General features: G+C 32.9%; 1 protein-coding gene across 7 annotated transcripts in view; it reads right to left on the bottom strand.

Moving 5' to 3' along the window:
- The window catches only part of LOC124533658 (RNA binding protein fox-1 homolog 3), a 75768-nt gene that overhangs the window by 9695 nt on the left and 39199 nt on the right, over positions 1–26874 (bottom strand). For 4 of the 7 annotated variants that reach the window (XM_047109072.1, XM_047109075.1, XM_047109071.1 and 1 more), the window contains exons 2-6: positions 18325–18384; positions 4614–4868; positions 4195–4422; positions 4058–4111; positions 1053–1145 (exon numbers count right to left, since the gene is read on the bottom strand). In XM_047109072.1, coding sequence (XP_046965028.1) covers positions 1053–1145; positions 4058–4111; positions 4195–4422; positions 4614–4868; positions 18325–18384 — 690 coding nt within the window. The remainder of the gene's footprint in view (positions 1–1052; positions 1146–4057; positions 4112–4194; positions 4423–4613; positions 4869–18324; positions 18385–26874) is intronic. The other 3 variants (XM_047109077.1, XM_047109076.1, XM_047109073.1) reach the window with 2 other exon arrangements.

Raw genomic sequence — 26874 nt, forward strand, 5'->3', positions numbered from 1 at the left:
AAGACGTTACGGGGGCAAACAATACATTAGTTGACTTTTAATTATAAATTTAAAAAAAGACATTAATTGAGTGTTTTTGATATAAATACAAACTTGGAAGTTCATACAAGAATTTAAAAAATCTTACAATAAATTCATAGGACTCGAACCCATCATTTATATAGGAACTATTGAAATTAGATAATGTTTAATTAAGACATAATTTATTTGGTTTTTAATAAAAATATAATTCATTACTTTACCCTAAAACAAGTCTATGGAGGTATTCAATTTCACTTTCAAGGAAATGTTTCGCACCTTCAATGATAAAGTAACAAAAGACCTCATAGGGTACCTACCGTGGGTAGGTTACATGTAGCCAACATAAAAGTATATATTATATAAAAAGGAAAAGGACGGTACGGTTTTTACGTACCGGATCCGGGTACGTCGTTGGATTGTAAAAATGTGCGTTAAATAAATGGTCCAATAAATATTTTGTGTGGGATAAAAAATAAATAAAGTCGTAAATTAATAATATTTAGATGGAGTGTGTGCATTTAACATATTATATATTTTTTATTTGATGTTTATTATTATTAAAGGTGCGATTTTGACTACGACTTATATGCACGAATATAGCCATTTGTAAAGTACATAAATTAGTTGTTCGTACAAGTTCAATAGATACGGCTACTCTGTCGTTAACATTCAACAAGTTTCATTAAATACAGTCAGTGCTCGCACTGAAGTACAAAGTATTGTGTATGGTGTCTTACCTGAGTTACATCGAGATGGTAGGGACCGTTCTACATTCTCTGTGAGACACTCTCTCATTCGATCGGCATATTAAATGACCGTCTAGAGAGTAAAGGGATAAAATAAATAAGGTTTGTATGTGGATTAGATAAGAGGGCATACTTAGTGCTAATATGCGGGGCCGGGCCCGGCTCGGCACTAGCATGGCAGTAACTACAGAGCAGACGAGCGCAGGTTGCGGTGGGCGGTGGGCGTAGGAGCGGGATGTTAAAGTTACATAGTGCTACGGATGGTATTCATTGAGTCATGCACACCTCTATCTTTCTGCCCTCAACCACGGTGCCGTGTAGACGCTCTCGTGCTCGCTCCGCATCACCACTATTTGCGAATGTTACAAAACCGAATCCCTGCATGCAAGACAGACAAAACATGCATTAAAAACAGCGTCGCTCAAAAAACAACGTGCAACAAAAATTAACATTTATGCATTGCATATTTTTATTTAAATATTCTAGTGAAATAATCGATAGGATATTATTGATTTCATTTCGTTGATAGTTTGAGCGGAATCTAGCTTAATGGGTACACAGAAGCGTTCGGATTACAGTAAATAATACAATGTCGCTCGACCTAGCAGTTCGATCTATTGGAAAGAGTTTGTATCATTGTGTAAATATCGAAAATATCATAAGGATTATTCTATCTAATATGATAGACACTACTTCTTTAGAAAACACTAGAAATCTTTACATGAAGTGTTAGCTGCAATTTGATCTAATAGTCATCGCTCATGCAAGGGAACTACGTTTGTCTACTTTAGGAATACTTCGGGCATTTGCCTGCCCACGGGAGGTCTGTATTGTGCACACTTATTTAGCGATTCTATGCCAGACTTCTTTGGTTCTCTCTAATTTGCCTGCCAGTCTCTATCGCCTGTCCCAATTTAATCGTTACCGTATGTATATTATGTGCATTATTTGTACAGTGCTAAACACAGCAATTGAATAATAACAATTAAAAGCAATAATAAATAAGTTTGCCATAATTTTTACAAGTGATATCATTAACATATTTTAATATAACGCTAATAAAATACTATACATAGAACATATTAAATGTAATCTAAAGATTCATTAAAATTATTGACAATATCATTGAATTCGTGCGTAGGATATGATGCTACTGTCATTACACGGTGATAACCCATAGATACAAAAAGCAGCTAGCACAGCACACAATACAGTGGAAGACGAGTCGTGAAGTAGCAAACGTGTTGCCGGTTGTACGAGACGTTTTACAAATATAAAAGCATGACAGCTCTATTATCATCGCATTAACACGGGGTGCATGAGTTGAATTAAATAAGAATGGATACAGAGAGAGAAAAGTGGAGGCAGAACAGGAGGGTAAAGACAGAAAGACGAAGAATGTAATATGAAAAGAAAGCAGAGCTTGCGCTCTTCCATTACCCATGAGGCGCGATATTCGAAGACGCGTGATACACAACAAACAATCGCTAACGACACAGAACTCGATCCGATAGGCGAGGAAGACGCTAATGACATTCAAGATAAGCGAAACTAATAATAATTGATGCACCATTGTTACTTCTAGGAAGTACAGTTTGCGTTAACAATTGATTAATACGGCATAGGGTCAGCAAAGTTGACATGCCCAAAACTAATGAATAATTTTCCCTTGTTAGGAAGCGTATGACTAAAAAGAAATAAATATTACTTAAAAATCTGCAGAAAAAAATACCAATCTAAACATGTGAATCAGTCATCTCAGAAAATCCTATCGCGCAAATTGCAGCCGCCCCGGCCAAGTCTCCGTTTGCAACAAGAAATCAAGCACAGTCAGTGTGTGACCGCGTCGTCTATACGTTAAGTGAGACGCTCGAAGGCGGTGCAGTTTGCTCGATTTTCTAATGTAATTTTATTAGTGTTGAATAATAGAGCTGTCCTATAAATATGATTTAGAAAATCAGCTGTTATAGTGACGATGCATCATTCTCTAATACGGCATATCCCAATGTGAGGCATTGAAGAAAAAATAACTTGGAGCTATTATATCAAAAGAGTAAAATACGTTTTAGACATGAGCGAGCATGGACTACTGTAGGGGCGGTCACCAAACTGACACAAGGAAAGCAGTAAACACGAAAAAGCGGTCAATCCAATCAATTATTGAAAAATTCTTGTAAAATACTTCTTTCTTAATATGCCTTACTATTTAGGGTTTGACAATTACTGTGAGTTGTTTTTTGAGAATCATAAAAGTGAAAAAAAAACTGTAGATGATGCCGTTAAGACATGGATACATGTGACTCACTTTTTATTTTTGACTCAAAATTCTCTTGTACACAATCTCTGAACTCAACAAATTTGACAGGATCTACAATATCGTAATCTCTTTCTCACGCGTTGGGTCCTATCACATTAGCTTAGTCCGGCGGTTGTGTGTAACAGAATGAGGAGTTATCTTCATTTATATTGAATCATTACAAAAGCATGTCACGTGTATTACAAAATATGTTTTAATTGCAGTAGATTTATAGAAATTATTACGGAATGATAATATACAATGCAATTAGAGATACTGCACCAAACATTAAAACCAAGAATATGCTATGAGAGAAGTTTTGTTTTAATCACGATTATTATTAAAACTAAGCCCATTTGCCTTTAAATTTTTGTTAAGCTAGGATAAGTAAAGTTGCTTAAAATGAAAATAATTAGATTTTAATCTTAAATTAATGTTCTCTTTGAATTAACCAAATTACTGTTACTTAAGTTTGGGCAGCAGATATTAAAGTAATGATATTTGCAACCAACAGCTATCGCTTCTGTACTATGCGACTGATTGTCAATTTAACATATAACTGATCTTTAGTAATTTTAACATATATAATGTATACGCAATAGCTGTATAGCGCTCATCGGCGTACATTTCAGGAAAGTACAAATTAGTTAATGTAGTTTCTCCCTCTCTTTTTTATGAGTATGCTAGGAATACATTTTTTAGTCATTATAATAATAATTAAAATAAAGTATGGATTAAAACTGTAAGATATACGCTGTATCATATTTATAGCAATATTATGGCATTACAATAAATACAAAGAAAACATTCCTAAAATGTACAAAGAAGAAGCAATAAATACTTTTATTTGTTTCGTTTCAGATGAATACATATATTATTATCTATTGCTTCTTATCTTATATTATAAAATATCATCGTCAAAGTAGCCCCCAGGAATCAAAAACTGATTTCAGGGGGCTACTTAGTTTAACGACCGTTTCTAAGTCATGCTTACCTTTGAGCCTCGTTCGTTGAAGATAATTTCTACATCAAGTATTGTGCCATATTGCTGAAATACAAAAGATATCCTGTTAATTTTCCTTATTCCTAATTACAGATATCGATACATGCCGTGCGTGAAATCGTACGTACCCCGAACATATTTCTGAGGTCTGGATCTCGGAATCTGAAGGGGATGTTGGAGACGTGGAGCCGCTTGGGCTGCGAGGCCTGCGAGACGGGCACGAGGGTCTTGTCGGGCGGCGCGGGCGGCGCGGCGCCGGCCGCCACGGCCGCGCTCACGGCCGCCGCCGCCGCGTGCGCCGCCGCCGCCGCCACGCTCACGGGCGTGCTCTCCTCGTTCGACTCTCCTTCGCTTTGCTGTCGAAGCATCGCCGCCAATATCAGCAAGCAGTACGATACGATAGCACATATTACACATCATCGAGAGCACTGTTCCGGATTGGTTTATGAATAGTTAATAATATGTGACTAAGATGAAATATTGTATTCCGTCCTAGCTAAGATAGCAATTTCGTATTGTGCAATGTTTTATTACAATAAGTACTTACTGAATTATTATTTTGATTTTCTAGTGCATTTTGTGTGTGTGCCTGCGAAGATGGTTGCGGTGAGAAATTGTTGGGTGGAAGAGGCGCTTGTGACGGCGGGCCTTCGCTCTTGACGAGTGTGGGCTGTGGCGGTGCCGTGGGACCGCTCTCCGCCTTCACTCCGCTGAGGTCCCCGTTGGCTGCGAACTGGGCCGCAGCTGCCGCAGCCGCCGCCGCCGCCGGGAACGGGGCCGCCATCCCCGTGCCCACCATGTGCTGGAAAATACCGACACATATTATTAACATGAGTTAATGGCATAAAAGCGCCATTTTCGTTTAATGGTTTGCTTATCTGCGTGTGAGTGAAATGTAAAAAACGTACTGTTTCATTTACAACATATAATGCGATTTACTAATAGAATTCTGGAAACATGCTATATACTTACATAAAATAAGTGAAGTAATTGTTTTATTTTCATTACTTTAAACTCATACAATTGATAACAAAGATACTAAGTACTTGCTCCATAAAACTTGGAAATATAGACTTGTTAAATCTATCCATTTGAAGTTATAGTTTAAATACGCAACAGTACCTACGTAAATAATGAATAATAAAATATGAAAGGAAAAGACCGTATTTAAAAACATTTATTAAAATAATCCTAACGTCTCAAAGTGAAATAATTAGCAGGAAGCTTAAATATACGTAAAGGAAAGAGTGAAGCTTAAAATCTTTTGAAGAAAATAAACAATTCTCTTTAAAAATGTATATGAGCTGTAAAGCAAAAAGCTTTGATTTGCAAGCAAAGTTACGTGCGTCTTTACAAAAATAACCATCGAAATTGTAAATAATATCAGCCGCTACCCAGTCCATACTAATTACGTTGTAATAAATAAAGAGCCGCTTACAGTTGACGTTTCTGGGCTACGCATCGAAATTGAGTAATGAAATATTGACACAGAATAGCTGACACATACCAAAACAACAAAGACATCATACGCATAATTGGCAAAATTTAGATGTAATTAACATACTTTAATATAAATAACTATAAACGTGCGACAGACTTTATTTAATCAACAACTTAAACATACAATAAACACTATGAAAATGTTTTCAAATAAATAATTATAGTTCAACTCTAGATAATAATAAATTAAATCACTCCAGTAACAAAAAAAATGAACGACGATAACCACAATAATTTCATTGAGAGATGATATGTGTCAAGTATTAATAAAAAACATTTTCTACATTTCATAATCAGCATTTGCTAGATTTTCTTGTTTCTTTCAATAAAGTCGATTGTCATTAAAATATCGTTTACATCCATCGTGAGATATAATATCCGAACACTTTGTTAGCAAATACGTTTTATTACGAACGCCCACTCTCTTTTATTTCATATTATATATCTAATACTCGTCGGATACAAAATTAAATTGCGAACACGACCCTTATCCAACGCTCCTTTGATACTGATAACCTTCATTTAGATCAGAGAAAGTAGTAAGTCTTAAAACATTTTCTATTTAATTAGGGTTGCCTGTTCAATATAGGTTCAATAATAGTAATATCTCGAAGTTAAGCCGATTAGGTACGAGATAGGAACCTTCCCATGATATAAATGTTGATAAGACCAGACTGAGAAAAATTACGAATGGTATATGAATAATCATGACCAAATTCTGATTTATGGCTTTCATAAAAATGGGGATGAATCAAGAGAATTCGAAAAATAATAGCGTAAAACGACGGTTCCGTGCCGATGGCTCATTGCCTTATACCGATAGGTTCAGTAGTTTTCACTTCATAGTCAAAGAAAAATATTTTTTATACTTCTTCATGTAAAACCGAAGACTAAGTAATAGTTTTATTTTATACATAGAATACGATTACGGGTCTATGTTGTACATTGTAGCAAATGGCGCGCAGTGCCGCTGCGGAAACGAGAAAATTAGGAAGTGGTTATTGGTCGCAATTGCGTCGAGCTCTCCTGACCGCGCCTGTCTCAGCCTAGATATAACTTCGCAACGTAAAGATGCTGATTTGTGTATCGAACGCATGTTTTAACATTTTATTTATTATGCGCGGCAAGTATATTACATACTGAGCTGTGCATCGCTTTTATTTATTTTACCTTTACAATTTGATAGCGTACAACAAAGCGTTCCGTAAATTATAACGGTAATTAATTACGTTCTAAGAATGTGTACCAAAAACACTCACTTCACGCTATATACATTAGTCAATATGAAAGCACGAAGCAATAAAACAATAAGAATACACAAGGAAAATTTGACAATGGAAGCTATACCCAGGCATTAAAATGAATACATTTTCCATGAATAGCAGAATTTTGCTCTCATTGTGTTTCATTTACAAAAGGTCGACGGTGTAAAAAGCGTCATGAGGCTCATTTTGAAGGTCCTATAGAGAAGCAGTCAATAGCGGCGTGTTGCGGGGTGTGTTGAAGATATTAATAATAACGCTTGCTGTTCAATCGAGTCGCACCGACGTTGAGCCGTGAGCTTTTGTTTACAAAGTCATGGTAAATAATAACGCCACAAAAACGAACTAACGGTTTTACGACACGTTTATTCTATTTGCATAATGTGCTAACAAAAACACTCAATTCTGTCATTTGAGGTTAGGTTAAAAACTTAGATTCATATTATATATAATAAATTGCTTAGATACATGATAGAAGATTAATATTTATATACTTAACTTTTCATTTATTAATTATATAAATAATCAGCGATTATAGTTGTTTTGTAAAATTATTTTATTTAATTAATTTTATTTCAATATGTTAAAACTCAATATTGAAGTTTTGACTGGAAAATATTCTTATAACCTACACACAGTGATAGACTAAAATGTAAAATTGCTGCGGGTTCGCTTACTTTGAAGATATCATGTAGCAGCGAATAGGTAGGTACATAAGATTTTCTATGTAGCACAAACAGTTTACTTAATGTAGAGAATTTAATATCTAGGAGAAACGGTAAAACTTGCTTCTTTATTAAATTCACAGAGCTCAATAAACTGGCATCTAGCGTCTTATAAAATATCTCAATATATATATAAGAGTAGAATAATCTAGAACGGTCGGATATATTTAGAAGAATTTCATGAACACAGCTGCAAATTATATACGACACTAACTGGAGAGTCTCGACTCTTGGGCGGGAACGAAGAGCTCTCTTGTTATTTTCAATTATAATTGTCCACCTTGATACTCTTACCAGATGTATTACAAGCGATGCCATCTGTAATTTTGGCTGCATATGAGATCTTTTTTTAGTATAATTATTATACGAAATAATTCAATACCTACATGAAGTGTTACACGTACTTCAGAACATAAAATTTATCATAGTCACTCAAGTTCGTGGTATAGGCAATAAAGAAATAGGTGCATAAACAACATAGTAAAGCATGAAGAAAAGTTACAAAGATCATTTACACATGCGGCGCGCCACGGCCCAGTCATATCCGGCAAGATGGAGCTCCCGCGTAAACAAACTGACTTTTTATAGAGCGGCTCTGTAATTCGTCGAGCATTCAACTGTGATGCTGGTCTCTACTTCCAAAAACAGATGTTCAACAACAGCTCGTGTTGATAGTAATTTACCCTAAAAGACCAAAGATTGAAAGACTCACAGAACGGAAGCGTTATGTTAAATCAACTTCTAAGGAATGTTTAATATAAACACATTAAAAAGTAGTTAATTTATTAGTACCTCCTAATTACCAGGACGATTGATGTGTAAATGGCAATTATAATTTATACATAAATATAAATTAGTGTTTAAGAGTTCGAAGTCTCTGTTGACCCTACCCTTATCAATGTTGGAAGACAAATATGTCATAAATAATGGGATCGACGACAACGATATTCAAATTAGAGACGTGATTTATTAAAATATCAAAACTATGTACATATGAACATACAACAGCTTTAATAAATTATGCTAGAAACAATTAAAAACATTGAACGTTTGCACACATTTACATTTAATAAATATTCTAAGTTTTATAAAAGGAATAACATTAATATTTAATAGTCACTTGCGTTTGATGTAGCATTGAGAGGCAGATGTAGGGAACATGAGAGTTAAGCTCTACAAGGAATCGGGACCAAGTGGCATGTTAATAGAGTCTTAGATCTAAAGTGCTAATTGTTGTAGTATCGAGCAAAGGTTTCCTCAAACATATCCAGGTTTCACTACGTTTACCTTCACCACCGAGAACGGGATGAATTGTTACATAACGCAACACCGATAAAGCATTATTAAAAATTAGCCGTTGTTAGGTTTTGATCTCGATTTTCGGCTGGGATTTATGGGTTCTAACCACGGGGCCATCTTGGATTTTCAAATAATGAAGGTTATTGCTCTACGGTATAAATAAAATGTTTACACAATTTTAGCATTTCATCCAATGGTTTATTTGCGTGCAAGTAAAATGTGAAAAGTATAGTGTTTAATACAGAAATATATTAGTAATTCGAAGTAATACTTAATTTAATACAGAACTAGCAACAATTTCACTACCTACATATATTGATTTCTAGATAAAATTGTTTTTGAAATAAAATCATTTACTGTTTCTCGTTACCATTGAACATTTTTCTTAAAACTTATTTATCCGCATTGGCGATGTATCTTTATTTAAATGAGCGTAAAAAATAGTTAAACAGTAGAAATGATTTCTTTTATATTCAAAATAATATGTTCACATTTATAAATAGGTATGTGGGTATCGTAATAATCGTAAAATATGTAAAGATTTATTAAATATTGATCAACGAATTAATTCTTTAAAAAGATTAAATGTTTTTAGTGACTAATTATATTTGATGGCTTAGTAATAGAATAGGTCAATCGTATGTTAAAATCGTGGAAACAATAAGCAAAAAACTTCCAAAAAAAATTATGTTGTTAAATAAATTATAGTTTTTATATGTGTAGCTTATAGACACACATGCGTAAGGGGAACGCGTCATGTTGAACGCGTCTTTCAGACTAAAGATACTTTGGTATAAATATCTAAGAAAATGTTTATTCTTAAAACAAATACTTGAAGTGAAAAGAATAAAATTCAACATCTCGTATGTGTCACCCGGCACCCTGCTCACAATTAGATAATTATATCACGGACAATTAAACGTAATTGATCTTAACTGGACTACATAATATAAAATGCTGATGCGGTCGCCACGGATAAGTACATTTATTTTATATTACTTTAACAGAAGTTTGAATCTATTCGTGTATTTAACGTTCAATTCGCCTAGAACAATGAAACAATGCAACTGAAGGTGAAATTAATAATTTTTGAAACGATTGATCATTGTATTATGTTTCATCTTGTCATAGACATACGGTTCAACTCTGGCCACGAAAATATTAAAACAAAACAACAGCCGAAAATTACGAAATGTTATTATTTGTTCTATTAAGAGGGTTTTGTTTCTGACCATGAAACCCTAGTATGAACGTAGGCTGACGTGCTCGTCTGAATTATTTAAATGTTATCTACATCCGATTTACCGTTTTCAACTATTACAGCACCAACATACAGGCCAGACACAAAATACGCAATTTGATTGTTTTCGAATATTAATTTATCACGCTTTAAATTACGATAGCAACAACCAAATGATTTTTTAATGACGATTTTTGGTCGAGTCATTTGTTTATTTTAACGTGATTCCATTATATGTATTTGAATGACCCATTTTGGTACATCAATTACTAGTCACAAATAAATTGGGGTTACGTCAACAGCGGGTGTAGAATGTGCCAAGGAATGTTAAATTGCAGCCCCGGTCCTTCTTGTCTTGTCATGTCGCAAGCCCTGTCTTACATTCGTAAACACGCGCCGAACACAGTGCATGTGAAACAAAGCTCGAACATGCATATTTTATTTGTGCACTATAATTATGAAAGCATGGAAGCATATTTAGCAGACGAATCAATGAACGATCTAATCACTAATTGAAAAAAAAACTGTCTAATTAAACATATTAAACTTTTACACTTTTTAATGATTTAAAAAAAGAAGAAGCGTTTTGAAATGAAAAATTATATGAAACAAAACGCAGCGGCTTAACAATGCTCGAGAAGACTATCTTCACAAAAATATTTCAGTAGACTTGTCTTTATTCATTCATAGGTTTTCTTTTACGGAATCAATATAATCTGCTGGGATACCCTTATACGGAGCTGGTGGAGCTTTAATTTCAGTAAAATTTCTTTAGGTTAATATTATTTCATATATTAATATTCAACAGTAGCGCTACGTGACTAAGAGAGTATTTACAGTGCTTAGCGGAGCGCACAGCTTCAGCCGAAGTTGCGGACTACCCCTCTCGCACGGTAAGGCTCTATGGCTATGCATATGTATGATTCCGTGGTACTTGTTCTTAATATTATACTATTTGAATATTATACAATGTTGTATAAAATATTAATAGGCCAGCTGAGTAAAGCTTGTTTCTATATAAACTAATAGTCGAACATCAATCGAAATCGACCGTAATTTATTGTTAATAAAATTTAGGATGCATTGCTTTGATCGATAGTAAATATAAAGATCAGCGGGAAAAACGTCAAAAAAATGCGTTTTTGATTTTTAGATTTGAAAAAACGTGTGTTGTCATTGACAATATGTGCATGTAGTATGGTTTATTTTATTTGATAGAAAGCATGTATGCACATTTTATGTACAAATTTGAGCTTCAGCACAATTTCCCTTTATAAAATGTAACTATGCCAATTCAAACACTCCTCTCTGAGCGCGGAGCTCGGAGCTAGCCTATTGGCTTAAAAGGGGATATAATTTTCTATTCTTCTATTATTGTACACATATGTGACATACCAAAATTAGGATCCAATTTTGAAGTAATTCCATATGAAGTCTTTACCGGCTGAAGTCTTTACAGGCACAGTTTAAAAAGTAAATATCAAGAAAACATTAATATTTAATAAAATCTATAACATGTAACTACCAATATTGTAGTTAACGCACGTTGCAAATCAAGAGATGCGAGAGATTGTTTAAGCGTGTAGTATGTTTTAATTAATCGTTATACGTATAATCATCGAAATTAAGGTCAACACCAAAATAATTAAAAATATTATCTGTCTGAGTACCCAGAGCACCACTCAATGGATTTTAATTAATCAAGTCTAGTCTTATCCATTTGGTAGCTTATATTTCGTGGCTATATTATACATAATACCTTAGAATATTTTCTGGATATATACAGTGTACATAAAGAGAACGGCGACACGGAGACAAGGAAAAATTATCTTTTTAATGAAATAAATGTTATTCGAAGTTTTCGGTTTTCTTAGTACTGTTAGACTGTATTGATAAAATGATATATATTTTGTGATTTTATTTTTACTTTGAGCCTTTAGCTTAATATTTATAGTACTTTCTTTAACAATTGTGTCTATATCTATCACATTGTTTAGTAATTTCCATAAATAGGTTACAATATTTTTATGATTTAAAAATTGTCTATCTATTAAATTTTCATTCTACGTTACAGTTTATTAGAGTTAAAACATGGCTTACTAAATCCGTAGTGTTGGAAACTCTCATTTTACTATCAAAACTGTAGGAAAGTGAACTAGCTAAAACAGACTAAATTATTGTTCGCATGGTTTTTGATTCTAGAACATTCGAATGTGGTTAAAATTGAGAAATCATTTTCTAAATACATTACTTATTAAATTTTTTTATCACAATATTATCAAAAATATTTATTTAACAAAATATAAGTATTACATACGTAAGTATGTCTAAGTATTTAAGTTTTTACTTTCTAGATAATACATCTATTCAAAAATTTTATTTAAGAAAATTATCTATTTAAATTTGATTTCAATTGACAGAATTCAACGCGGGCATGTAGGGGCGCAATTGTAGACACAATTGACAAATTAGTCCCTAGCACGTTAGTTGCCTGCATTGAATACCATATCCCTATTAACGAGAGGAATGTTGACACAATTGGACGTGTAGTTCACTTTGAGCTAATCCAATGACGTAACGCTAATATAATAAAGCCCATGCTAAATGTAATTTTGCTTCGTTTGCAACAATTTACACTTCAAATTGCTTCGAAGAATTAAACTCACAGGTACGAATAACCGAAACGATTTAATCGTCTTTTTTTCTTATATTTAAGTTCATAATCCGTATATTGCTTAGTAATTCACCAAATAAATAAATTGTCAATGTGCTGCCTAACATAAAACTCGCGCACACGATCTTCGTATCGGAACACAATACCAAGATAGAGTTGATGATTAAAGGCAGAATAACTGGTTTCACTGGCATTCCATGACATAACTTCTAAGTTTGTGATTCTCGATAACATATAATTCAGACATAATATTAAAAAACAACGACATTATATGCAATCTATTATTACACCAAGAAGTATAAGTTTGTACTAAATCCGATATTCATTATTTGGCACAAATACCGTACGATGGCCTAACGTTAAACAACTTGCACATATGAATGTTGAGTTATTAGATTTTACAATTTCCTTTACGACTTAATAATGCTATAATAAATTCAAAAATACGCTATTAATGTGGATTTCACTGTGTCAAAAAAGAACTCTTATCGAGCTTCTGTGACTTCAGTACAAAAAGATTATTTCTCTATTATTATTTGAAAGATCTAAGCATACATAGGGCCCGACAGCGGTGAGCGAATTTGTTTTATACTATGTAATGATAATGATGATAATTTAAAATTAATCGTAATAATAGAACCCCTTAAAAAGGGCGGGTGCTTTATTTTGCATACTTAAATTTTACAATGAGAATTATTCTGTACAGAGTCTAGTCTAAGTGATTCAAGAACATTCAAGAACAGTAGACAAAATCAGTGGCACGCGAAATTGGGAAATCGTATTCACTATTGACTTGATATATTATTAAAAAACGATAATATTTATATTAGAAGATACATACAATATTGATTATAATGAAAGAATAATCACGTATGTTATATATCCTTCCAATCAGCCCACTACCAACAAATGCTTTATTTAATATTGTACATTATAAATGTCTCTTATACCGCGTCATTAATTTTTTTTTTGTAAACAATCTCGAACTATATGTTAGGTCTAAACAAGGCCACAAATTGGTTATGTTATATGTAAATGAAGCATTCCGCTGCTAATCTTGTCACTAAGATGATGTCTGAACCATGAGCGAAACTATCAAACTACCTTGTACAATTACAAATAGATACAAACATAGTATATTTATTTACAGTATATATACGAATGAATATTTTTTAGATTTATTAGCTCCGAAATTTTTCTCCTTCATATTCTAAGCGACTGACTCCAACTTTTTTCTACTTGTTAAAATATTTCGCACACGAATAACTTTGAAAGAAACCCTTTCTCGAATAAACATTTGAAATTCGAGAACTAAATAAAGAAAATGACTAATTAAATTCTTCTGTTAAATAGTTTAGTATCCGTAAGTCTGTAAATTATAAGATTAAAAGAAGTAAAAATATCTTTAATCAAATACAAGATTATTCAAGCGTTTACATATAGAGTATTAATGGAATGAGTATCAGCGTCGTTGCATTACAGCCGACCCGAGTGGTACAATCTCTTTGAAACAGAGCTAGGGGTGTGTTGCCGACTCTATTTTATGGGTCGCCGGTCCCCTTAATTAAGTCTTTTATAACGTGGCCTACTAAATACCGTTAGCTACCTTCTATATTAAATAAGAAATAGATACGTTGCAAAATTAGGAACATAAATATATATACATAAATGTGAAAAAAGTAGTACGGTATCATAACGATGAGCCTACATTTAGAAGTGTAAGAAATCGATTATCGAAATACTTTTTTTACATGGAAGCAATTAAAATTTAGAAATTCTCTCACTGGCCTACCGTTATCTCACGCGATAATTACCGTGTTTATATTAAATGTGAATCGAAGTAACATATAAGATATCTCTTTAAAATATTTGATGGAAATAAGTAATAAAAAATATGGAGCACAATTTAATAAAACAATAAATGAAGTACCTAATATTTTTTCGCGAAGTTGGACTTAATGTTGAGACGAAAAGTACTATTTTATTATGTTTTTAATGAAATAACCCATACACCGAGTAAGAGACATACCGATACAATTTAATATTTTAGAAATCTATTTTGTAAAATATAGTTTTAATTTTCTATACTTTAAATTGCTAAGTGCCAGATGGTTTAGAGTAGGTAATCCGACTTTATATCTAAATTCTGATAAGCCATTGTATTAAATTATTTTGCGAATAATATCGTATGTTATTTTAAATTAATTATTCTCTCCGACAAATAATTTATTTATTTATTCAAGTAACAATAGTTATGCTATATAAAACATAAAAACAAGTTAATTGTACTTCTAATTATAGGACATTACGACATGATAAAAATGATTTGTTACGGCTATAGGCAGATAAATTATATTATATACTTTTAATCAAAGTGTATTTGTATCCCAGTGAGTTCCCATTCATATTAAATTCTCTACTCTTTACTTCTCTAGTCTTAGTTATTAATTTTATTGGAAAAGGGGCAAAAAGACAATTTGAACTGCAATAAATATAGCTAAAAAGAAATTCGGAATGGAATTTTAGCAGTTAAATATTAAATGTGTTATAAGAGCTTTAGAAAAAATTCACTAGCGCGAATGTTGTGAGTGTTTGCTATCTGTTGTCTTTTGTTCAGCAGCATTGATGTAAACTTCACATAAAAACTTGCCTCGTACTCAAGTGCAAAGTGTCAGTAGGCCATAGGTACCTACCAGCTTCTAAGAAATTTACTCTCACATAGAACTGGTCCGTGTTGTCTAGACGCTAAAGCAACTCGGTGCTTGCTTTCTCCGATCCAAAAGTACTACGGATTTGATTATAAACGCGCACTCTCAGCCAAAAGATATTATTGTGTCAACGACTTATATTTGAAATAACCTTGTGTATTTTAATTAACGTGTTTACTGAGATACTCCAGAGACGTAAAGAGGTTAATGACATATATAAATTAAAGGTTTGGACAGTGTCCGGGCATCCATCGCCGTCGGTTGTATTCACTAATCCTGGCTGACAGGCGGGCGGCGCAGAACCGCGTCCCTGAGACCATCACCTACGGGAAATATTGATCTTATTTGAGCTTGATTAACTCGGACGTTGTCGACGTGCTAATAATATCTCTACTCTGGCACCGATCCAGGAGAGGCCTTAATGGTACTTCGATACACGACAAGTTTTAAAGGTTACACAGCCATCCGATCCATTTGATATCGCAAATTACTAGCGAATTAAACGATTATTTATACAAAATTACCACTGTAACAACTGTAAATACGAGTTATTATTTTTTATTCTTATCAAAGAAAAATATATGGTCGATGTTTATTCAATCAGTGTCAACAATTTAACTTTTTTAATTTGTAAAATATTAATAGCGAACATAAAAACTCAGTTCATTCTTACAATATACACGTGCAAATGACTTTTTCATTTCATAGTAACTACTTACATTAGCTGTTTGCACTAACGCATATAGTTTTAAAACTAATATCACTGAGCCTTTGAGAGCAGGATCAACTTGTTATTTATTATGAAACTCTGCTAATACTGAAATGTAAATACGGATTTCGTTATTCACGTTATTACACTTATATCCAATTCATAAAGGATATACATATTCCCATGACAATCCGACAATGCGCTCACAAAAACATTCGGCACGTGTATCGCCTCCTAACGAGACTTCTTTGAAACTCGTCTTTTGAAACCGATGATAATCCACTGTTGGTAACTTTTCATAACGGCTATTAAAGGACAAAGTAGGAATGCGTATAACGGTCTCGGTTTACGCTTTATATAGTTCTCTGAAACTTTCAAGTTGCTTGCGGTCTCGGGGGTCATGGGTCCCGATGTTTCGAAGCTTGCGAAGTTTGAACTTGTCCTTGTAAACTTTTTATTTCAAGTCTTAAAGGAATTGTAGAAAACTTGATAATAAGCCGAATATGTTTATATAACATACTATTAGAAAACTGGTTTCAAATAAATTATCATATAAACCAATTAAGTATTATAACATCTATCAAGTTAATTTATTTAAAAAAGGTACAAATACATGACACAACACGATTTTTATGTTCAACCACAGTGCAACTTTAAATATGAGAAAACGTTACAAATGGTGTCGTGAAAAGGAATTATTTCTTTAAAGTCCGCTCTTAACCTTTGCGAGAGGTACGTTTGCAGTTTCGTAATAAAATCACACTATTTCAACTTTAACAATACGAATAGGCTATTTATATGCATCGAAGTCCGGGAAGAAGTATATGTAATAGTCGACATTATAGAACACGTTCTGCGTTTGCATACTTTAGAGTTTAAAATGGCTTATAGACATGAATCAGCAGAGGTTAATTCGAATTCAAAACAGGTGCACGTTCGAAGGCACCATGCTCGTCATACAGAAATACGAGCCGTACGACACGTCTTCACAGGATAGGCGAAATATTATTATCACAAGATTTATATACAGACGCGTTGTATCATTTTTTTTCTCGACTATTGTGTAACTAAGCTGGGTTATATGTATACCGTTTTCGTTTCTTTGCTCCAATGAATATTATTGTGAGGTAACGCTACTAATATATTTATATATAGATTACCTTACGATCGCTCATTTAGAAGCATATTATGAAGGTACATAATACCAAGGCAGGCAAATGAACGCAGCTAATCGACATAACAATGACAAGATAGGAGTCGAGGGTTCTTATCCTACTGTGACGTATTTATTACGCGTCTTTTAGTTATGTACAATATGTCAATTCTTATATGAGACACTTCAATTCGAAAACTTCTATTACATTTGTAATTCGAAACTTATAAATCATTTATAAATCCGTGAAATATATATTACATACAAACGAAACTGTCTTAACTTCTAATAAAAGTCGCATTAAATATAAAGACAGAGAACAGACGACAGGTATAACAAGCGATGACATTCATATTTTTATGTTTCATCCATGTCAAGTAAATGGTAATTATATTGAATATTATGTGGCGGAGTAATATATGAATTTCTAATTTTATATAAAGATAGTAACTAAACCGGTACGTAACAAGCTCTGGAGTTAGTACTTAGAAACAGGTATCTTTAATATCAGTATTTAGTTACTTTTATATACTCATAAATGACTATTTTATGTGATCGATATGAATAAATAGTACATGCAAAGACAGCATATATATTCATGTTATTACGCAGGGTTGATGTTATTTTTGATTAAAAATAAAGCACATATAACGTTTAGTGCCGATTAAATATAAGCTATATAGAATAATACAACATAGGGTTGCCACCCGTGTTTTTGAGCATATTCGTAAATAGACTTTATTATTAAAAAAAACTTCTTCCAAATTAATGATAGTTAACACGCCAAAATTAATCATATAGCAAAAAGAAAAATACTCTGGATTTTCTTGAAGTACTAATATAATTCTAGGGACAGTTGGCAACCCTACTAAATGAACGTATGAGTTGATTTAAAATGTACATATTATGTTAATTAATACACGACATACGCATCACATAGCAAGACATGTATTGCATCCACATGCTTATAATGACAAATTTTAAATACCAGTAGGGTAGGTGTTCCTGTATCGATGACATTGCCGTTACTCACCTGAAACAAATGAAGCTATCGTTACTATTAGTAAGAGAGTTAAAAAACAAAAAGTTAATCAAACGAAATTAACTGTTACTAATCTAACGCAATAATATATTTTCCCCTGTGGTTTTTGAATAAGATGTCCTAATTAATGTTAATTGTTAAGAACGAGCTTACGTTTGAACAAAATCTTAAAAATGTTAATTATGTTATGTGGAACGCCAGTTAATGATGCGGCAAGTATTATTTCAACCATTAGCATGATGTATATATAATTACTGTTAAAATGTCTACTTCAAACGTCCAATAGTTTATTACAAGACGCGTTCGGTTACGATGTCAAGTGCTAAAAATCAAATATATTGTTTGAAGGCATTGATCGATAATGTGTTGTAATTCAATTCGTATTACGCATATGAATTGAACAGTGCACTTTAGTACGGTATTGCATTACTGGGCAATCGCTGTGGTTCGACGAGGCATCGCGCTTCGTCCGCGAGCTCGAACCACGCTGGCACCCGCCCAAATATTTTTCGTTTGCCCGCTAGAGACCGGGATAACTTGCCCTATTCACCTGAATCGGAATACATTTGCATCGCTTCGAATAGAAAATAAAGGCAATGATAGCCTAGGTTCGCCGTGCTCTGTGCGAAATAATAAAAAGTGCGTCATTTTGTTATTCAGCACTTGACTAAACAAAATGAAATAATATTATTGAATGATATATTAACAACTGTATATGTTTCGTCTTAATATGCATGACAGATAACAGTCAATGTACATAAATATAGATAACCTAAGGGTCAACTGAAGTAACCAACGCTGGTATTGGTTTATATTAAACGCGGTCGTCGCTATCATATGAAAGATTATTTGGTATCAATACTTTTAAATAGAGAAAATAGTAAGTGTCGTCGACACTACATTGCGATTGAGTTTGAGACTATATGAATACAGACTATACAAACTGAACAGATGACGAATTACTGCATTAGATACCATCAGGTATTATTTTCCAAAAAAAAACATGCTTTCGTTTTTAAATCGTCTTATTAATTTTTCGTTACAAAACAATCTAGACCCAAATATAGTTATTTTTTCAAAATAAATATTTAGCCAGTAGCCATTCGAATTCGCCAACCACATGCATTATAAAGTATCACAAACTCGAATAACAACGATTAACTTTCACCTTATAAATGAATTGAACAAAAGTGTCGTAATCAAATAGAATTAATCGTGATATTACAAATAGGTAAAAAATTAATAACGGTTACCACATACAGTACATTCGTCATTCATGCACGTCTAACCACTACTCTTTGTATAAGATATGTAATTATTTATCGATAAAATCAAATACAAATTTTGAAGGCAAACGAAACATTGATCGTTATCAAGGCAACCACCCACAGTTATAACTTAAAATGGATCATATCAAAACAAGGATAAAATTTATATAGGTATATAAATATATATTTATATACCTATATAAATTGTACAGTACTGGATCAATTCGCAACATCGCTTTCGTTCACTTTGTGATGACAATCCTCGCAAACCTGCCATCGTGACAGTTTCAATAGTCAAGAATCAGCAAGAACCAAGTGTTGAGAATGTTAAGACTGCATTCTTCGATAAGATAAAAACATTTGTTATTCCAGACAAAATCTCCGTGCCAAATATCATCCAGATTCATTCAGTCGTCTGTATAACATCCATCCCTCCAAACTTTTGTATTTATAATACAAAATAATCAAGTCAAAGGACTTAATTTGGTTAAATTATAATAGCCGCCCCAGCTTACTTTAGTTTGCGTGGACTTATTATTATCATATTACATACTATAAAAACCAATTCTCGACGTCCCGCCTATATGTTCATCTGAATAAAATAATACTCAATAACTACCGTAGGAGGATACTCTAAGGTAGGAGTAATTTAGTGAGAATATCATAAGAAATTAGGTGTACGTAAAAATTGTTAAAAGTTTGCGTAAATTGGCAGAAGTATGACGATGATTACTAAGGGTGTCGAAAAAATAATATCAACTGGAGGCGTGCACCGCGTAAGTAATATATTTTGCGAAACAAATGTTTTATGTAGACCCTTATTCTATCCGTGCGAAGGCGTTACACGGCTAACAAGCAGAGACGGTTACATCTATATTAAAATATTATAGCTCGGTATATTTTATATATAAAAAAATTAAGGATACACGTATACTGTATTGACGGTCGTAATGAAAGTATATTTTTACAATCTCTTCAAGTCTACATGTGTGGTATTTAGTATTTACCCAATATTTGACGAGTTTCGTAACAACAATGAAGACCCAGCGATGTTAAAGTAGGTAACCAATAAACCAGTTTGATTGGTTACCAGTGATAAATAGTACTTTCTTGATTGTTGATTCAACGCATCATTTTATTAAAAACGGTACAATTTATATACAAATAATTACTAAGTAGATACTTATTCGTGTAACTTTTAATAAATGGTGCCGATTTGTTAGAAATGAGTTTTTCATGACAGTGTTAATACCTGGATCAAACATTGTAAATCTTATTTCGCGGTGGGTTATTAATACAGGCACCAGATGCATACATCTCTTGAAAGATGAAGTGCGGCACTATATAAACATTACCGCGCTAGTTTAATGCAAGGCGAGCGAATTCTACAATGGAATGTACTGTGAAATTAGCTTAAATATAAACAATATTAATTAATGAGATAGTGCATTCTACGTTTAACACGTACATTTAGTTTAAAATCTCCTGCCTGCTGATTGGTGCTATATTTTCAGACATTCTTTCCCCAAACAGCAATACTCAGTGCTGACAACAGTGTGATCTGGTTTGTTATAGTGAGTCACTATAACAACACTAACAATAAGGCATATAACTTTTTAATTCCCATGGTTGATTTCATATTGGCGTTATAAGTAATGATTACTGTTTATTACAGCGCTAATGTCTGTGTGGTGTGTAGGTGACCACTTACCATCAGGAAGTACAAATAGACCACGATTTGTACTTCCACCAATTTATGTCATAAAAAACACGAATCTTTTATTAAGTTGCCGCGGTTGTTTTTATGGACAACTGATTTGTACTCATTACCAAACCGATTTTTCTGTTGTATGACTAATGAAGTATAAAGCGTACGGTTAAGGTAAATTCAATAAAATATCGTTTAAACGCGTCTTATCCCGCTTTCAATACTAGTTTAAGAACTTTAAGTTAGAACAAGTTTTGGTCTTAACTAATACGTCGTGGTCAGGGCGCACACTGTTAACCACAATCGCAGTTATTGAATGTAAAAACTTTGGCTGCGGTGTCCGTAGCTTTTGCTCACGCTTGCGCACGATTAACTTGCCAACAGGTATTTACCAACTGGTTCGCCTTCAAATGCCACATGCAATACTATGAACACGCTACGAAATTGTTGCAGATTTATATCTTCAGATAAAACTGCCAAAATGACGTGAGTGCAAACAACGGCGTAATCAATTTAAATAACATGGATTGAACACAAATACGCAACATTTACGATGAACGGAATCGAATAATGTTAAAATCCTTAAATCCTATCCACTGTTAACCACAAAGTCACGTAAACACAACTATACTTTCTTATATACTATACTGTCTAGTGAAAATCTATAATACATCCAACAGACATAAAAATCTTGTTTCGCTCAATTACTTGATAGCGTGACCTCGTTATCTGCGTGTAAACAACAAACAATGGCTTTACATTCTATGAACATATTATTGCAGGAGGACGCATCATAAAACAAAATAATGAAAAGCTGTCAGGTAAAAAAATCTAGTATATATAATTTAATTGTTTCAACATTACTTTATGCTTAATAAACATCAAGCCATGGCGAATTGTTATAACTATATTCACGGATCAGCGTGGAGGAATAGGCCCCAAAATTACAATTTAATTACAACGTAACGAGGAAAAGCTTTTATCGTTACAATAATTAGTTTTTTGCGAAACGATGAAGATAAAGCAGTTTGCTTCTATTTGAGTATGAGAGCAAAAACCACTGATACAAAACAACTGAACATACGTCTGTCTAAATATTAAGAGGTAAACTAAAACAATTATACTGAAACGTGCACAAGTCAACTTGACGTATTCATCCTGAATGGGGATATTATGGATATCATACACTAAATGGTTTTAGGTAAGCTTCGGTTTATTTGCAATTAATCACGTGTTTAATTAGACTTTACTTACTTCTTCTTTGTACAGAAATGAGATAATTATGTTTATAAAACAAACAGTTGCGTGGGAAGATCACTATATGTATAACCGCGGGGTGCCTAATAGCTAATGGGTGTCTGGCAGAGAATGGCTGTAATATTAAAACTTTTCGATGGATTTTAATTCACTTATTTTATTTTCTTAGTAAGTAAATTTGTTTATAGAGTGAAAATTACCGGCCTCTCCAGATTTTGGGCTGATATGGTAAAACTATGTAAGTATAACAAAATACCTACGAATCGTATACAAAACCTAAGTAGGTTAGAATATACAGGCAAATAAAAAGATTTCATTACCATTTCTATTTTAAGTAAAACCAGGCTAGTAACATAGTCAGTGCTGACGGTATTGTGTTGACTGTTTGACACTTAAAGTATTTGTAAATTTATTTTTAATTTGTAAATAAAATCGTATAAATACGTCTAAAATCGTCATTAAAGAGTGTGAGTTCTCATTTCTTCAAATATATCATTTACGAATGTACAATGTTAATTGTTTCTGTTACATAAAATAAAAGTACATGAGCAGAGATGATTTTTACGATGTATTAAACCGTGTTTACAGTATGAGAAAGGTCCAGTATTATGCTCGGTAGTTTTCCGACTTACAATAAGAAAAATATCTTTTCGTTGAACAGACATTTTACAAAATAAATATTTACTACAGTATTGGTGCTAAAACCTCATTACGCCATACATATATCGCATAGTTATTAATATTTTTCTGATTCAGTCCTAATAAAACATGAAATTTTTAGGACTTTTCTGCCGATTATACATTACTTATTCTTAGGAATTCCTCAAGTATAACAAAACATTTTTGATTTCAATAATACCTGAATACAAAAAAAGGTAAGAATGAAAAGGTTCCTCACGAGATATGTGTCCATCCGTCTGTCAATATGTCTGGCTTTGTATCCATCAGGATTTGCAATCACAACAACTTTACACTACGATGGATAATAACATTGAAATTTGGCACAACTGAATAATTTAAGATTTTTATTTGTAAGCTAACGTCGTATAATTTGAAAATAACATCGTTAATGTATTTTCCAAATATTTTCCACTCGCAGTCATAACGGTGAACATAGTAAACTGTTTGACAATCCCTATGCATGCTTAGACATTTAAAATTACGTTACGGATTTCGATGCGTTTTTTAAGAGATAGAGCGATTCGAGAGATTAGTTTTTGTGTATAATATATGGACAATATAGCAAAAAAAAAAAAAAGTAGTATATTTAGTATCAGTATTGCACACGTGCGAATCCGGAGCGTGTCGCTAGTATATTCTAATTCTATGTAGAATAGCCTTGCTTTTAAATACTAATACAGATTGTGGTTCGGGAATGCGAGATGTATATAGCAGTAGCTACTTATGTCGTCGTCGGTCGTGATACGATAGTGTTTAGCTCGGAATCCACGACTTCTGTTGGACTGATGCCAATGTGTATAATGATTTTTGGGAACATAAACGTGGACATAATATACCCATAAAAAAGCCACTTTAAGTAACATCAAGAATATTTAATCAGAATAATTATTTTGTCTAATTATATTTTTATACGTGTTTTAATATTAAAAATACTTTCATTAAGGTTTTTTTTTTCATAATTGTATAGTTAACAAAACCGAAGATATTATTAAAAAAATAAATAAATTTTTAAAATACTTTAACAGAATGAAGTAAAAATATAGTGTAAAATACCGTTTAATAAGTGTCGGCGATATTATAAAAGTTATTGTTTGCAAGATGCAATGAATGCCAAACCACAGCTGGAATACAAAGAAGGAAGTAAACGAACAAGTGGTTAATAAAACCACGAGCAGCGTTAAAACGCCACAAAAATATTCAAACGATTACCGCCTACGCCTAGATATGAAGAAAGCGGAGATGAAAATGTAATACATTGTCAATGGCGTGGAATTAATGAAATAATTTTGTAAGGCAAAGCAATCAAGCGTGTCACGTTTTTTGTAACTTTCAGCGTCTAGGGTATGTTTCATATATCTTGATTCAAATATACTGATTGTAGATACGTATGCTGGAAGACAAATGAACATCGCTGCACCGATGCGCAAAAATGTACACAAAGAAAGTAGGTGGCACACTCATTTCACCGGGTGGCATTATATAATGTCACGAACACTATCTCTGTTCAAGGTATACACAAATGAGATGTACTGCCGTCACATCAGCAATCACTGCCCTTTTTTTGTTTTGATCAATTTATAAAATGTAAAATACATTTTGAATGATAAGAATTAAGTAAGTAATCGCATGAACATACAAAATATATAAGGGTAGGATTTACGATGAAAATACAACATAAACAACCGCTCCACGTCGGTCGGGTAAAAAGTTTTCAAGATATTAAATATTTGAAAGAAAACGTAAGATAAGATGGCATAGAGCGGTATGAAGCGATGATAAAACCATTCAGGATGGTGATTTTATTGTAATAGTTGTTTAGGTCACTATATTTAAATGACAACACTCGTGCGAAGTCGAGCTAGGTCGCAACTCGCTACATTATTTTATACATGGAGACCAGCGACGCTACCATTATACTGTCTAAAGCACTTCACCGAGACTTCAGACAGAATTCATTCAAACTTCAAAGAGATAAGTTTTAACCTATTCTTTTTTTATAGTAGTCTTTAATAATAGTTTCTGAAAAAATGGATTGTTAGAGTACTTTCATCTTCTTACCCCTTGAACAAAATTATTACTCTTGTACTCGAGTGCTTCGAAACTGAAATAATGAATTATTCTTAATTTTTAATCAAATTAGGGTTTGACAATAGCCTTTTTAAATAGAGGGTGAATAATTTTCTCGATTTACCTTCAAAGTTTGGGACGGACGAAATAACTAAGTCATTAGCAGTCGCAACAAGGGCGACTGTGTTACGGGCATTAAATTAATTTGTAACTTTCTCGAAGCGAATACAACAATGAAGTCCCGCCATTAAAGCGGGCTCTGATCCGTTCTGAGGATCCGACTAACGAATTATGAGGAAAACAAGTAAAAGCTTTTCCTATAATTCCACGACCAGGCTTTATATCAGGAACCCGTATATAGCTTTAGCGTCTAAAAAATATTACAATTGTAATGAAATCATTGTTTGATATTGCTTTGCTCTTAAGATTCCCTAGTCGATTTCTGAACAGGGAATTATACTCAGTATTTGATATCATGCTTGTTTGTCGTACGTGTCAAAGATTGAAAATAAGCAATTTTCAATCGTTATAAATTAACAATTTAGAATTTGATGAATCACCTCTTTTTTTAAATGAACTAGTTTTACTATCGACTTTTAAAAAAAACACAAATGAATAAGGGTTGGTGTTCGCTCTCTGAATTTCTTAAAAGAAAATCCAAAAGTTTTTATTGAACCTATCCGCGATTCCATATATTGACCTCGGGATTTACGGCCGCATAAGAAATTTACAAGCGAGGCAGTTAATTACTTACAAATAATATACTAAGTGATCGCACCCATAATTTGTTCGAGTAATTTGAATGACTATGAAATTCTACTCTACGTAATTTGACAAGTATTTGACCTAACTGTCACTTTGAATGCAACCATATTTTATCATTACATAAATTCAAACTTCAATGCGTTTGTTTGAAAATAATATGAGTATATTTTGGTTGGTTCTTTTATTTTTATTTCCTATTTATAGAGGCAGATTGTGTTACTCGAGTTAAGAGAGACTGGTTCCTTAATTAATTTTATAATTACTATGTTTTCTAGGAGCCTTTGAAGTATATTTTATACAACACAACTGTTTTCGTTGTAATTTGTTTGTGTGGAACGAATAAAAAACAAAGACCGTTAAACTTGAACACGTCTAGAGCTAGCAGAGTTTATCATTCAGAGGTCGAATAGCGTATCTACAAAAAAACGTCATAACATTAAAATGTAAATTAACACTTTGAATTAAATTTTTATAAAGTCAATTATTACAGAGAATTTTTAAAAGTTTAATGTGTTTTTTTAATTATTTTAAAATTTTCTGCTATAAAACATTTTGGAATTATACTATGGAATTGTAATTGACAGACAAACAGAGCTTGATAGATAATATATAAAATCAGTTATTGATATTTAAAGACACAGACGTATGCTTAAGATGTTTGTGTATTTGTTAATGACAAAAGTAGCTCAATTAAAGTCGTGTTAACGTAAATTTCGGGGATAGAATAAAAACATAACAATCGGATACACT

The sequence above is a fragment of the Vanessa cardui genome, chromosome 11 (genome assembly GCF_905220365.1).
Source record: "Vanessa cardui chromosome 11, ilVanCard2.1, whole genome shotgun sequence".
Classification (NCBI taxonomy): domain Eukaryota; kingdom Metazoa; phylum Arthropoda; class Insecta; order Lepidoptera; family Nymphalidae; genus Vanessa; species Vanessa cardui.